A 14,952-nucleotide genomic window follows, 5' to 3' on the forward strand; every position below is an offset into this window, starting at 1 on the left:
TTGAGACATTGTCTCGCTGTTGTCCTGGCTGGAGTGCAGTGGCAAGATCTTGGCTGACTGCAGCCTCCACCTCCTGAGTTCAAGCAATTTTCCCACCTCAGCCTCCCATGTAGCTGGGACTACAAGTGTGCGCCACCACATCCAGCTAATTTTTGTAATTTTAGTAGAGACGGGGTTTCACCATGTTGGTCAGGCTGATCTCAAACTCCTGACTTCAGGTGATCTGCCAGTCTAGGCCTCCCAAAGTGCTGGGATTACAGGTGTAAGCCACCACACCCAATTTTTTTTTTAAGTGGATAAAAAATGGCTAGGCATAAGCCATCATGCCCAGCCAAAAAATCAATTCTTTTTTTTTTTTTAGACGGAGTCTCGCTCTGTCCCCCAGGCTGGAGTGCAGTGGCGCAATCTCGGCTCACTGCAAGCTCTGCTTCCCGGGTTCATGCCATTCTCCTGCCTCAGCCTCCCGAGTAGCTGGGACTACAGGCACCCGCCACCGCGCCCGGCTAATTTTTTGTATTTTTTTTTTTTAGTAGAGATGGGGTTTCACCGTGTTAGCCAGGATGGTGTCGATCTCCTGACCTCGTGATCTGCCCGCCTCAGCCTCTCAAAGTGCTGGGATTACAGGCGTGAGCCACCACTCCCGGCCAAATCAATTCTTTTTTTTTTTTTTTTTTTTTGAGACGGAGTCTCGCTCTGTCGCCCAGCCCAGGCTGGAGTGCAGTGGCGCGATCTCGGCTCACTGCAAGCTCCGCCTCCCGGGTTCACGCCATTCTCCTGCCTCAGCCTCCCGAGTAGCTGGGACTACAGGCGCCCACAACCGCGCCCGGCTAATTTTTTGTATTTTTAGTAGAGACGGGGTTTCACCGTGGTCTCGATCTCCTGACCTTGTGATCCGCCCGCCTCGGCCTCCCAAAGTGCTGGGATTACAGGCGTGAGCCACCGCGCCCGGCCCAAATCAATTCTTATGATCATATCATCACACAAACTCTTCTCCCCAAGCACACAGTTTTGGAATACTAGGTTCCCTTACTTATTTGAACAGAATGAGTTCTTTTTTTTTTTTGAGACAAAGTTTCACTCTTGTTGCCCAGGCTGGGCTGCAATGGCATGATCTCAGCTCACCGTAACCCCCACCTCCTGGGTTCAAGTTATTCTCCTGCCTCAGCCTCCCCAGTAGCTGGGATTACAGGCATCCACCACCATGCCCAGCTAATTTTTGTATTTTTAGTAGAGACGGGGTTTCACCAGGTTGGCCAGGCTGGTCTCAAACTCCTGACCTCAGGTGATCCACCCACCTCGGCCTCCCAAAGTGCTGGGATTACAGGCGTGAGCCAACACACCCAGCCAATGAGTTCACTTAAAAAAAAAAAAAAATCTTCACAGTTCAAGAAAATCATTTAAATTAGTTTCAAGGCCGGACACAGTGGCTCACGGCTGTAATCCCAGCACTTTGAGAGGCCAAGGCGGTAGGATCACTTGAGGCCAGGTGTTCAAGATCAGCCTGGCCAACATGGCAAAACCCCATCTCCACTAAAAGTATAAAAATTAGCCAGGTGTGGTGGTGCACACATGTAATGCCAGCTACTTGGGAGGCTGAGGCAGGGAAATCCATTGAACCCAGGAGGTGGAGGTTGCAGTGAGCCAAGATTGCACCACTGTACCCCAGCCTGGGCAACAAAGTGAGATTCTGTCTCAAAAAAGAAAAATTAGTTTCAGAGTTCCAAATATTACCACTCCTGTCTCAAATTAGGTTTAAGGCACTCCTGTGAACAGGCAGATTGTATAGGCATAACTTAAGATGTCACTTCCCTAGAGAGGCTAAGAAACAAATACATTCAAGAAATATTTGATGAATTAAATGAGATGAAGATATCTGGAGAAAACGACTCATCTATCCTCATTTGATCCAACATTCTTTCTGCACACATCGTGTCAGGCAAGATGCTCAGTATCAGACACAGCATATAGGAAAGTACAAGTAACCAGCTGGGTGTGGCCACTCATGCCTATAATCGCAGCACTTTGGGAGGCCAAGGCTGGGGAGGACTGCTTGAGGCCAAGAGTTTGAGACCAACCTGGACTAAGCAAGACCCTCATTCTCTACAAAAAATAATTTTAAAAAGTTTTTTAAAAGAAAGTACAAGAAGAAAGTACATGTAACCTTTCACAAGTTACAATGTTTTATTAAAATGACTGTAGTCACAAGAAGCCTGTTTTCCCTTATAATGAAAAGTAGGTTAAAACTGGATTCACCAAATCTCACAGAAGAAAAAAGTACACACACTGAACTTTTTTAGTTTTTTATTTTGATTCTGATGGCTGGACAAGGTATGTACATTCTAGAACATCTTCTTAATCCCTAAACAAGTGAAATTCTACTTACTTATACATAAAAAGACAAGGAGAAAAGGTCATGATTGTCTAACAGGGAACATGAATCCCCAAATAAATTATCTTACAAAAATATCATACTTGCTTTTCTACTTTTTCACTACTGGTAAAAATGAAAAAAATAATTCACATTAAAATAAAATCCGTAGCGGCTGGCATAGCAAGACAATTTTTTTACATATTAAAGTCCTTCAAATAAATATTTTACACATAAATTTAAGTTTTCAAAAAAAAAAGGTTAAGTATTTATCCTGTATTTTTTTGGTCTGCTAAGAGACCACTTATCAAACTGACATTAAACTGGACTGTAGCTCATACTCTGCAAAGAGTAAAATGCACGTCACAGGCAGGTTGGATACACACATGTGCATATTACATACATATGAAATGGCTAACACTGCTGTGCATACTACTTCCATAAGTAGTTTTACCCTGTAAAAATACTGTAGCCTATACTGAATCAAATTGCAATGAAAGAACCAAAGGTACTACTTGCCTATTATAGACACTTGGTCAAGCATTTAAAAAAATACAAAAATTGGCCTGGTGCAGTGGCTCACGCATATAATCCTAGCACTTTGGGAGGCTGAGGCGGGTGGATCACCTGAGGTCAAGAGTTTGAAACCAACCTGGCCAACATGGTGAAACCCCGTTTCTACTAAAAATACAAAAATTAGCCGGGTGTGGTGGCAGACGCCTGTAATTCCAGCTGCTCAGGAGGCTGAGGCAGGAGGATCACTTGACCCCGGGAGACAGAGGTTGCAGTGAGCTGAGATCACACTACTGCACTCCAGCCTGGGCGACAAGAGCGAGACTCCGTCTCAAAAAAAAAGAAAACATTATAATGTTTTGGGGACTTAAAGATTATTGAAGATGAGATAAAAGTCCACACTGCTTACAAATACCCGAACATGGAAAGCACAGTCAACACATTCATGTGGACAGCACATGAGTGGATGTATTAATACATTACACAGCTTCTTCTATCTGATCTATTCCTCTTGTTTTATTCTAAAGAGTTACACGGACTTGGATCCTTTATGATGATTTAAAAAATAATATTACATTAAGTTTTCCTGGTCTAATAACCACTTTAAGAAGTACAGTGGAAGGGTATAGAACTTTCTATATTTTCTCATACTTGTAAAACCAATTTGATTTTTACTGTGATGTGATATGTAACAGTATGGTAAAAATAAAAATGACTGAATTATATGATTTTGTCCACAACATTCAAGTCTCTTTTTGCTAAAATATTACAAAATGAATCCAGTAAACACTTTCCATTTCCAACGGCCTAAGTTAGAGATGAATTCAACTTTTTTTTTTTTTTTTAAAGGAATTACAACTATGCTGGGCTGAGGACAGCTATGTTAAACCCTGAAAACAAAAGCCAAGCACTCAAACATCTAAAACACTAACACTTTCCATCCAGGATAGAAAAATGAGCATCCAAAGTAAAGAGAACCACATGACTGATCAAGTAACCAATCAAAAACCACTTCTCTGTTATTTGAACTTATAGTTACTCGAAGCTTGAAGTGTCCACCTTCATTATTATTGCAGGTTCCTAGAGTCACGGCTTCAATGTCAAATGTGACAGTGGACCCAGAGGTAACTGCGGGTAACTGATTCGTCATTTCTTTTCCATTGACAAAAACTGCACCTAAAATGTTAAGGTAAAGAGTCATTTACATGTAAGCAATAACTAAGAGATCTGAAATAGTTTCTGGATTACTGGTAACATAGCTCATTTCCTAATTCAGACTAAAAAAATCTGGAATGCCAACTAGACACAGATTTTAGAGTTCTGTCCAGGGCTCTACTCTTCCAGCAGACTATGAGCTGCCCATATCAATGTCATGAAAAGAAACTTGACAGTGTTACAAAATTACCTGCTGTGAAATAGCAAGACTGTTTCTTATGGAATAAACAAGAAAGAATCTTGTTCTACCAAATTCTTGACTCACCAACACTGTTTTTTTTTTTTTTTTTGGGAGGTAGAGTTTCACTCTTGTTGCCCAGGCTGGAGTGCAGTGGCATGATCTGGACTCACTGCAACCTCCAACTCCTGGGTTTAAGCAATTCTCCTGCCTGAGCCTCTGGGATTACAGGTATTGGCCACCAGGCCCCGCTAATTTTTGTATTTTTAGTAGAGATGGGGTTTCACCATGTTGGCCAGAATGGTCTCGATCTCTTATTTATTTTTTTTTTTGGAGACGGAGTCTCGCTCTGTCGCCCAGGCTGGAGTGCAGTGGCCGGATCTCAGCTCACTGCAAGCTCCGCCTCCCGGGTCTACGCCATTCTCCTGCCTCAGCCTCCCGAGTAGCTGGGACTACAGGCGCCCGCCACCTCGCCCGGCTAGTTTTTTGTATTTTTTAGTAGAGACGGGGTTTCACTGTGTTAGCCAGGATGGTCTCGATCTCCTGACCTCATGATCCGCCCGTCTCGGCCTCCCAAAGTGCTGGGATTACAGGCTTGAGCCACCGCGCCCGGCCTGGTCTCGATCTCTTCACCTCGTGATCCACCCACCTCGGCCTCCCAAAGTGCTAGGATTACAGACGTGAGCCACCATGCCCAGCCAACAACACAAAATATTAACATGTCTTGACAGTGAATTTCTTTTTTTCTTTCTTTTTTTGAGACGGAGTCTCACACTGTCACCTAGCTTGGTGTGCAGTAGCACGATGTCGGCTCGCTGAAATCTCTGCCTCCTAGGTTCAAGCGATTCTCCTGCCTCAGCCTCCCAAGTAGCTAAGATTACAGGCTCACACCACCACACCCAGCTAATTTTTTGTATTTTTAGTAGAGACAGGGTTTCACTATGTTGGTCGGGCTGGTCTCGAACTCCTGACCTCGTGATTCGTCAGCCTCAGCCTCCCAAAGTGCTGGGATTAGAGGCCTGAGCCACCACGTCCGGCCTCTGGCTGGTGATTTTTAAAGAGCACTAGGGATGTAGACTGAATGATTTATTGTTTGTAAAGAGTTTAGAACAATGTCTGGTACATAGTAGTCACATAAATTATGTCATTAAGACCAAAACTTTCAGCCAGCCACGGTGGCTCACACCTGTAATCCCAACACTTTGGGAGGCGAAGGTGGGAGGATTATTGGAAATCAGGAGTCAAGACCCACCTGGGCAACAACTTATCTTTACAAAAGTAAAAATAAAAAAAAATTAGCCAGGCCGGGCGCGGTGGCTCAAGCCTGTAATCCCAGCACTTTGGGAGGCCGAGACGGGTGGATCACAAGGTCAGGAGATTGAGACCATCCTGGCTAACCCGGTGAAACCCCGTCTCTACTAAAAAATACAAAAAACTAGCCGGGTGAGGTGGCAGGCGCCTGTAATCCCAGCTACTCGGGAGGCTGAGGCAGGAGAATGGTGTAAACCTGGGAGGCGGAGCTTGCAGTGAGCTGAGATCCGGCCACTGCACTCTAGCCTGGGCGACAGAGCGAGACTCCGCCTAAAAAAAAAAAATTAGCCAGGCACGGTGGCATGCACCTGGAGTCCCGGCTACTCAGGAGGCTGAGGAGGGAGGATGGCTTGGGCCCAAGAATTTGAGGCTGCAGCAAGCTATGATCATGCCACTGTACTCCAGCCTGGGTGATGGAGTGAGACTTCAAAATAAAAAAAAATAAAAATAAATAAATAAAAGAAAAATACCTAAATTTTCTCATCTCCTACTATAAATGTATGAAACTGGAACAGATTCATATATTACTATAATAATTCATCTATTTCCAAGAGAATGACAGTTATTTATCTCTTACCATTTGTACTGATGCACACAGCTTGGTCCCGCTGCAGAGAGTCATATCCGTCCTGTTTTTCCGCACACACTCCTATGCTGTCTCTCCTGTCTGGTTGTCCCACAGTTTCAACTCTGTAAATGAAGTAGAAAGGGCATTTCACACTTTTAAAATCTAACATGAATGATACCTAACAGCCACTAGCTTAAAAAGAGCAATCTCACTACAATTGTTTTTTTCTAAATAGTAACAGCAACCATGATTGAGTTCTTGCTGTACTCTAGGCACCGTTTTAATTATTTTATATCTATCTATCATTCTCACAGCAACCTATGAGGTAGACACTATTATTATTATTATTATTATTTTTTTTTTTGAGACGGAGTCTTGCTCTGTCACCCAGCCTGAAGTGCAGTGGCACGATCTTGGCTCACTGCTACCTCCGTCTCCAGGGTTCAACCAATTCTCTGCCTCAGCCTCCCAAGTAGCTAGGATTACAGGCACCCACCACCACACCCAGCTAAGTTTAGTATTTTTAATAGAGATGGGATTTCACCATCTTGGCCAAGCTGGTCTTGAACTCCTGACCTCGTGATCCCCCACCTCGGCCTCCCAAAGTGCTGGGATTACAGGTGTGAGCCACTGCGCCCAGCTGGTAGGTGCTATTTTTAACATACCCATTTTATAGGTGAGGAAAATGAGGCACAAAAAGAAAAAAAGATTAAAAATGGCTAAATAACTTGACCCTAATTACCTGGATGATGGCTGGTGGAACTAGGACTCAAACCCAGGCATTCTGACTCTAGAATCAATCAATCAATCTATCTATCTATCTACCTACCTATCTATATCTTCGAAACGGAGTTTTATTCTTGTTACCCAGGCTGGAGTGCAATGGCACGATCTTAGCTCACTGCAACCTCTGCCTCCCTGGGTTCAACCAATTCTCCTGCGTCAGCCTCCTGAGTAGCTGGGATTACACGGATGCACCACCAAGCCCGGCTAATTTTGTATTTTTAGTAGAGACGGGGTTTCACCATGTTGGTCAGGCTGGTCTCAAACTCCTGACCTCAGGTGATCCGCCTGCCTCAGCCTCCCAAAGTGCTGGGATTAGAGCCATCGCGCCTGGCCTAATTTTGTATTTTTAGTAGAGACGGGGTTTTACCATGTTGCTCAGGCTGGTCTTGGAACTCCTGACCTCAGGTGATTCACTCTCCTTGGCCTCCCAAAGTGCGGGGATTACAGGAGTGAGCCACCTTGCCCGGCCTAGAATCTATATTCTTAACCATTTGTAGCCATGATGGCACATTTCTATTTTATATTGTAGCTCCAGACACATAATTTGTCATAGTTGACATTATAATTTATGTAACTATTGCTGCCAGTGCCTAAATCTTCCATATGAGAATCTGCAATGATTTGATTACTGTTTGTTAAGTATATAAAGCATTTAAAAAGAACTATTATAATCCTAAAAAAACCCATTATGGTTATGAAGACACTATTCAAGCTTGAAGAACTTTCTATGTGGCAAGTTTAAGCTTTTCCTTTTGTGTTTTCATTTCAGATGTTGATAATTCGTGTGCTCTTGAAATAGGAAATGTACAGATCCCTATTGCCGACATACCATTCTCTCCATCCAGAAAGCCAACTTTGCGAGAAAAAAAAAAAAAAAAAATAGTGTGAAACAGAATGTGGCTTTTCCAAAGACAGATGTGATTATAGTCAATGTGGCCTCAAAATGTCATTGATTGTGAAATGGCAAACATGCAGGATCATAATAAATATTTGGGTAGGTTTCTGAAGTTATTTCACATCTGAGCAGTCTAAAGAAGTATGGGAGGAGGGGCCAGGCGCGGTGGCTCACGCCTGTAATCCCAGCACTTTGGGAGGCTGAGGCAGGCAGATCACAAGGTCAGGAGATTGAGACCATCCTGGCCAACATGGTGAAACCCCGTCTCTACTAAAAATACAAAAAATTAGCCGGGTGTGGTGGCGGGCACCTGTAGTCCCAGCTACTCGGGAGGCTGAGGCAGGAGAATGGTGTGAATCCGAGAGGCGGAGGTTGCAGTGAGCTGAGATCGCACCACTGCACTCCAACCTGGGTGACAGAGTGAGACTCCGTCTCAAAAAAAAAAAAAAGTTTTATGGGGAGGAGGAAGACGTCAAGAGGAAGTCTCAGCCCTTGTTCTCCCACAGAAACACCGATTTAACATATACAAATCCAAATACTTTCATGAGAATTCCAAAATCTAGTTAAAAAGTTGCAGTACCCGGCTGGGCATGGTGGCTCACGCCTGTAATCCCAGCACTTTGGGAGGCTGAGGTGGGCGGATCATTTGAAGTCAGGAGTTCAAAATCAGCCTGGCCAATATGGTGAAACCCCGTCTCTACTGAAAATACAAAAATCAGCTGAGTGTGGTGGTGGGCGCCTGTATTCCTAGCTACTCAGGAGGCTGAGGCAGGAGATTCACTTGAACCCAGGAGGCGGAGGTTGCAGTGAGCCAGGATCACGCCACTGTACTCCAGCCTGGGCAACAGAGCGAGACTCTGTCTCAAGAAAAAAAAAAAAAAAAAAAAAAAGTTGCTGTACACCAGACGAGCACAAAGCCAAACAGAACAAACTGACACAGGTAAGAATAATTTTGATTTTCCCCATTAACCCCTCCCCCAAGCCAGCACAACTCAGGGCCGGGCCAGAACACCTGAGCTTATGACTTCTCCCTCAGGAGGGAGGGAGAATAGCAGAGCATGGCGACTGGTGTTCCGGCTCTCCAGAGGGCTGGCTGAGACTCGTTTCTGTCTTGCCTCTCTTGAAGAACTGATGGAGCTGGCAAATTTTGGATCCCTGAAGGTTGCTGAGAACAAGGAAAAGAGGTGGGCTACAGCTTGCTGCAGCCAGCATGACTCGATGAGGTCAACAAGATCTGGAGAAGGGGCACAACTTGAAGTTTCAGTATCAGGAGAGCAAGATACCGGACTGTGCATCAGGCTCTCTAGCTTTTCAGAAGACTGCCTGAGGGACTGGTAGCTTTCTCACAAGACTTGAACTGAGAGGGAGCCAGCTACTTTGGATACCTGGTGGCCACTGAAGATGAGAGTGGGGTAGCTTGCTGCTATAGAACCAAAGAACTTGTAGTGCTACAGACAGACACCAGAAGGAGCAAGAAATTACAAACTTCCGAAAAAGAAACCACCTAGCCTCTTGAATATAGAAAATGCAGGCAGAGGCCCAGAGAAATCATACCTGCCAAAAAAGTTTCAGAGGCCCCCAGAACATCCAGTTGGGCTGACTGGTGAAGGTGACTGATCATACAGAGACTTTCCCAGCACAATGCTAGTCCATAAACACTGGGAGAGATAGCTATTCTTTTTAAATTTTTTGAATTTTTATAGAGATGGGGTCTCACTATGCTGCCCAGGTTGGTTTCAAACTCCTGGGCTCAAGCAATCCACCCACCTCAGCCTCCTAAAGTGCTGAGATTGTGGCTCCCGAAGTGCTAGGATTACAGGTGTGAATCACCGTGCCCAACCTGATAGCTATTCTTTCAAATGTGCAGGCCAGGTGGGGTGGCTCATGCCTGTAATCTCAGCCTGTTTTATGAAAATTATTAATAAAGAAGTATAGAAGGGTCTATATTTTTAATATTCTGGACAATTATTTTGAGAAGAAATCTGGACAAAAATGACCTCAAAGAAGTCTAGAATTTTGCTAGGCACAGTGGTGCATGCCTGTAGTTCCAGCTACTCAGAAGGCTGAAGTGGATCACTCGAGGCTAAGGGTTTAAAGTCAGCCTGGGCCGGGCGCGGTGGCTCAAGCCTGTAATCCCAGCACTTTGGGAGGCCGAGACGGGTGGATCACGAGGTCAGGAGATCGAGACCATCCTGACTAACACGGTGAAACCCCGTCTCTACTAAAAATACAAAAAAAAACTAGCCGGGCGAGGTGGCGGGCGCCTGTAGTCCCAGCTACTTGGGAGGCTGAGACAGGAGAATGGCGGGAACCCAGGAGGCAGAGCTTGCAGTGAGCCGAGATCGCGCCACTGCACTCCAGCCTGGGCGACAGAGCGAGACTCCGTCTCAAAAAAAAAAAAAAAAAAAATATATATATATATATATATATATATAAAGTCAGCCTGGACAACACAGCGAGACCCTGTCTCTTTTTTTTTTTGTTTTTGTTTTTTTTTTTTTTGAGACAGAGTCTCGCTCTGTCGCCCGGGCTGGAGTGCAGTGGCCGGATCTCAGCTCACTGCAAGCTCCGCCTCCGGGGTTTATGCCATTCTCCTGCCTCAGCCTCCCAAGTAACTGGGATTACAGGCGCCCGCCATCTCGCCCGGCTAGTTTTTGTATTTTTTAGTAGAGACGGGGTTTCACCATGTTCTCCAGGATGGTCTCGATCTCCTGACCTCGTGATCCACCCGTCTCGGCCTCCCAAAGTGCTGGGATTACAGGCTTGAGCCACCGCACCCGGCCTGAGACCCTGTCTCTTTAAAAAAAAAAGGATTTGATGCGATGTTGCAGAATATAGCTATTATCAGTAAGTGGAGAATTTTATAAACCTCTTATAAGCACCATTCAATTTCCTCTTTCTATGAGTTTGACTACTTTAGATACTTCATGTAAGTGGAATCATGCCGTATTTGTCGTTCTGTGACTGGCTTATTTCACTTAGCATTATGTCCTCAAAGTTTATCCATGTTGTAACATACGGCAATCAATAAATGAATGGGAAACAATCCAAAAGAAAAACAGGCCAAGTATATAGTCAGGCAATTCATAGACATGCAAACCAGTATGGCCAAGAAATTCATGAAAAGTTTTATGACCTCACTGAAAACTGGGGAAAATAACAAATACAATGAGATACTATTTCCCACCTACCAAGACAAAATTTCAAGAAGGACCACCCTTATATACCTCAGTAAATGGCAATTCTATCCATCCAGTTACTTAGTCCAAAAACCCTGAGGTCATCCTTTTTTTTTTTTTTTTTTTTTTTTTTGAGACGGAGTCTCGCTCTGTCGCCCAGGCTGGAGTGCAGTGGCGCGATCTCGGCTCACTGCAAGCTCCGCCTCCCGGGTTCACGCCATTCTCCTGCCTCAGCCTCCCGAGTAGCTGGGACTACAGGCGCCCACAACCGCGCCCGGTGAGACCCGGGGTTTCACCGTGGTCTCGATCTCCTGACCTTGTGATCTGCCCGCCTCCCAAAGCGCTGGGATTACAGGCGTGAGCCACCACGCCAGGCCCTGAGGTCATACTTGACTCTTTTCTTTCTCACATCCTACAAACAATCTGTCAGTAAATCCTGTCAGCTCTTCCTTCCAAACATATCCAGATTCTGATCGGAAGCAGTGGCTCCTACCTGTAATTCCACCACTCTGGAAGGCTGAGGTGGGCAGCTCAGGAGTTCAAGATCAGCCTGAGCAACATGGTGAAACCCTGTCTCTACTAAAAATACAAAACTTAGCCAAGCATGGTGGCATATCCCTGTAATCCCAGTTTCTAGGGAGGGTGAGGCAGGAGAATCACTTGAACCCAGGACCCAGAGGTTGCAGTGAGCTGAGATCGTGCCACTGCACTCCAGCCTGGGTGACAGAGTGAGACTCTCTCAAACAAACAAAAAACATACCCAAATTCCGACCACTTACCATTACTTCCACTGCTCCATTCTGGTCCGAGCCACCATTGGGTCTCACCAAGATTATTACATAGCTTCCTAGTCTCCCCACCTGTATCTGTACCTCTTTATAGGCTATTTTTCACACAGCAACTAAAATGACTTGCATAATGTCAGATCATGTCATTCATTTGCTCAGTATCCTCCAATGGCCTCTCATCTCACTCAGAGTCAAAACAGAGTCCAAACAGTCCAGATGGTTAAGATTTGAATCTCAGCATCACTATTCCTGATCTGTGTAACCTCAGACAAGTTGTTTATTTTTATTTATTTATGTTTTATTTGAGACAGAGTCTCACTCTGTCACTCAGGCTGGAGTGCAGTGGCGCGATCTCAGCTAACTGCGACCTCTGCCTCCCGGGTTCAAGCGATTCTCTTGCCTCAGTCTCCCGAGTAGCTGGGACTACACAGGCGCACGCTACCACGCCTGGCTAATTTTTGTATTTTTAGTAGAGATGAGGTTTCACCATACTGGCCAGGCTGGTCTCAAACTCCAGACCTCATGATCCACTCGCCTTGGCCTCCCAGTGCTGGGATTACAGGTGTGTGCCACCGCGCCCGGCCTAGTTGCTCAATTTTTAAAATTTTTCTTTTTTTTTTTTTCCCAATACAGATAAGGTCTCACTGTGTAGCCCAGGCTGGTCTTGAACACCCCAGCTCAAGTGATCCTCCTACTTTGGCCTCCAGAAGTGCTGGGATTACAGGCAGCCTCCACACCTAGTTATTAATTTTTAATTTTTTGTAGAGACAGTGTCTTGGAGAACTGATGGAGCTGTGTCTCACTAGTGTCTCACTAGTGGGATGCCCATTTCCCCTACCATGCTGGGAAGCCCTCCAGGACAAGACATGTCTTAACTACCTTCAAGTCCCTGGTCTCCAGCCAAGAGTGGGCCCAGAGGAAGCCCGACCCAGAGGGGATGGGCCCGCCCATTATATGAGGAGCCGGGAGCAAGGTAGTGGCGCAGACACAGAGACCAGGCTGGTCTCAAACTCCTGGCGTCAAGCAATCCTTCCATCTTGGCCTCCCAAACCACTAGGATTACAGGCCTGAGCCACGCAGCATGGTCTGGTTGCTTAATCGTTTTATGTCTGTCTCCGCATCTAAAAAACATGTCTGACTCATGAGACTGTAATAAGGATTTACAAGCATTAACTTAGTTAAGTACTTGGAACTGACACGTAGTAGGGCTCAAAAAATCCATCTGGCTGATATTATTTTGCATAGTTTAACCTTATGAATGCATGAGAAGTCACATACATAGGATGACCCTTGAAACTATGAAAACTGATTTAGTTTTACTTGGTGAGGCTATTGAGCCTTTTGTCAGGGAAAAATAATGATCTCTGTCATGGCACCTTAGCTGGGCAAAATGAAAAAAAAAATAATTTCTGTATGTGGTATCAAATGTCCCCCTTATAAGTGGGCATAGGTGACCTCCAAAAGAGGTATTTCCTTCAGGAATTAAACAAGAAATATACACAGCCTGTCCATCCTACTTTTCTTTCTTTTTTTTTTTTTTTTAGAGACCGAGTCTTGCTGCGTCGCTCAGGTTGGAGTGCAGTGGTGTGATCTCAGCTCACTGCAACCTCCGCCTCCCGGGTCCAAGCGATTATCCTGCCTCAGCCTCCTGAGTAGCTGGTACTACAGGTGCGTGCCACCATGCCTGGTTAATTTTTTCTATTTTTTAGTAGAGACGGGGTTTCACCGTGTTAGCCAGGGTGTTCTCAATCTCCTGACCTCATGATCCGCCCGCCTCAGCCTCCCAAAGTGCTGGGATTACAGGCATGAGCCACTGTACCAGGCAACATCCTACTTTTCCAGGTTTCTCTTCAACTATACTCCCTGTCTCTATTAACCCCATCCAGACTCAGTTCTTGGTATTCTCTGCATTTTTTTTTTTTTTGAGACGGAGTCTCGCTCTGTCGCCAGGCTGGAGTACAGTGGCGCGATCTCGGCTCACTGCAATCTCCGCCTTGTGGGTTCATGCCTTTCTCCTGCCTCAGCCTCCCAGATAGCTGGGATTACAGGTGTGCACCACCATACCCAGCTAATTTTTGTATTTTTAGTAGAGACGGGGTTTTACCATGCTGGCTAGGATGGTCTCAATCTCCTGACCTCGTGATCTGCCTGCCTTGGCCTCCCAAAGTGCTAGGATTACAGGCATGAGCCACTGCGCCCAGCCATGCATTTTCTCTACCTCCATAACTTTGGTTCCTGCTTTTCTGGCCCCAGCAACTGTACTTTCCAGCTCTACTTGAGATAAAGACTTCACCAATTGTTAATCTAGAAGTAACCTTTCCTTCTATATTCCACCGCAGTCTGAATCTTTCTTACATTCATTTACAAACTGCTTATTTGCTATTGAGCCAAAGGTTCTGCGTTTTTCTCTTAAACTTTGCATTCCCTACAATAGCAGGTACTATAAATACCGCCTGAGTGGAATAAGGGTTGTACAAAACAATCAGCTTCATGCAAAGAGAAAAGATTGGAGTTAATCAGGAGAACTGTCCTTACATTTTAGAAAAGTAGTTTTGGGCCGGGTACAGTGGCTCATGCCTGTAATCCCAGCACTTTGGGAGGCGGAGGTGGGTGGATCATGAGGTCAGGAGATCAAGACCAGCCTGGCCAACATGGTGAAACCCCATCTCTACTAAAAATACAAAAATTAGCCAGGCGTGGTAGCAGGCGCCTGTAATCCCAAGGAGGCTGAGGCAGGAGAATCGCTTGAACCTGGGAGGCAGAGGTTGCGGTGAGTCCAGATCACGCCACCGCACTCCAGCCTGGGCAAGCAAGACTTCATCTCCAAAAAAAAGTAGTTTTGACTGGGTGCGGTGGCTCATACCTGTAATCCTAGCACTTTGGGAGGCCAACACAGACAGATCACCTGAGGTCAGAGGTTTGAAACCAGCCTGGCCAACATGGTGAAACCCCATCTCTACTAAAAATACAAAAATTAGCCGGGCATGGTGGCAGGCCCCTGTAATCCCAGCTACTCAGGAGGCTGAGACAGGAGAACCACGTAAACCTGAGAGGTGGAGGCTGCAATGAGCCGAGATCGTGCCATTGCATTCCAGCCTGGGCAGCAGAATGAGACTCCGTCTCAAAAAAAAAAAAAAAAAAAAAAAAAGGA

General features: G+C 45.4%; 1 protein-coding gene across 2 annotated transcripts in view; it reads right to left on the minus strand.

Moving 5' to 3' along the window:
• Window positions 1-2,284: 2,284 nt before the first annotated feature.
• Window positions 2,285-14,952, minus strand: part of CRLF3 (cytokine receptor like factor 3) — a 55,618-nt gene continuing 42,950 nt past the window's right edge. For both annotated transcript variants that reach the window (XM_005583376.3, XM_074018958.1), the window contains exons 7-8: window positions 6,163-6,275; window positions 2,285-4,057 (exon numbers count right to left, since the gene is read on the minus strand). In XM_005583376.3, coding sequence (XP_005583433.1) covers window positions 3,801-4,057; window positions 6,163-6,275 — 370 coding nt within the window. In that variant the 3' untranslated portion in view covers window positions 2,285-3,800. The remainder of the gene's footprint in view (window positions 4,058-6,162; window positions 6,276-14,952) is intronic.

This window comes from Macaca fascicularis, chromosome 16 (assembly GCF_037993035.2).
Source record: "Macaca fascicularis isolate 582-1 chromosome 16, T2T-MFA8v1.1".
NCBI classification, from domain to species: Eukaryota; Metazoa; Chordata; class Mammalia; order Primates; family Cercopithecidae; genus Macaca; species Macaca fascicularis.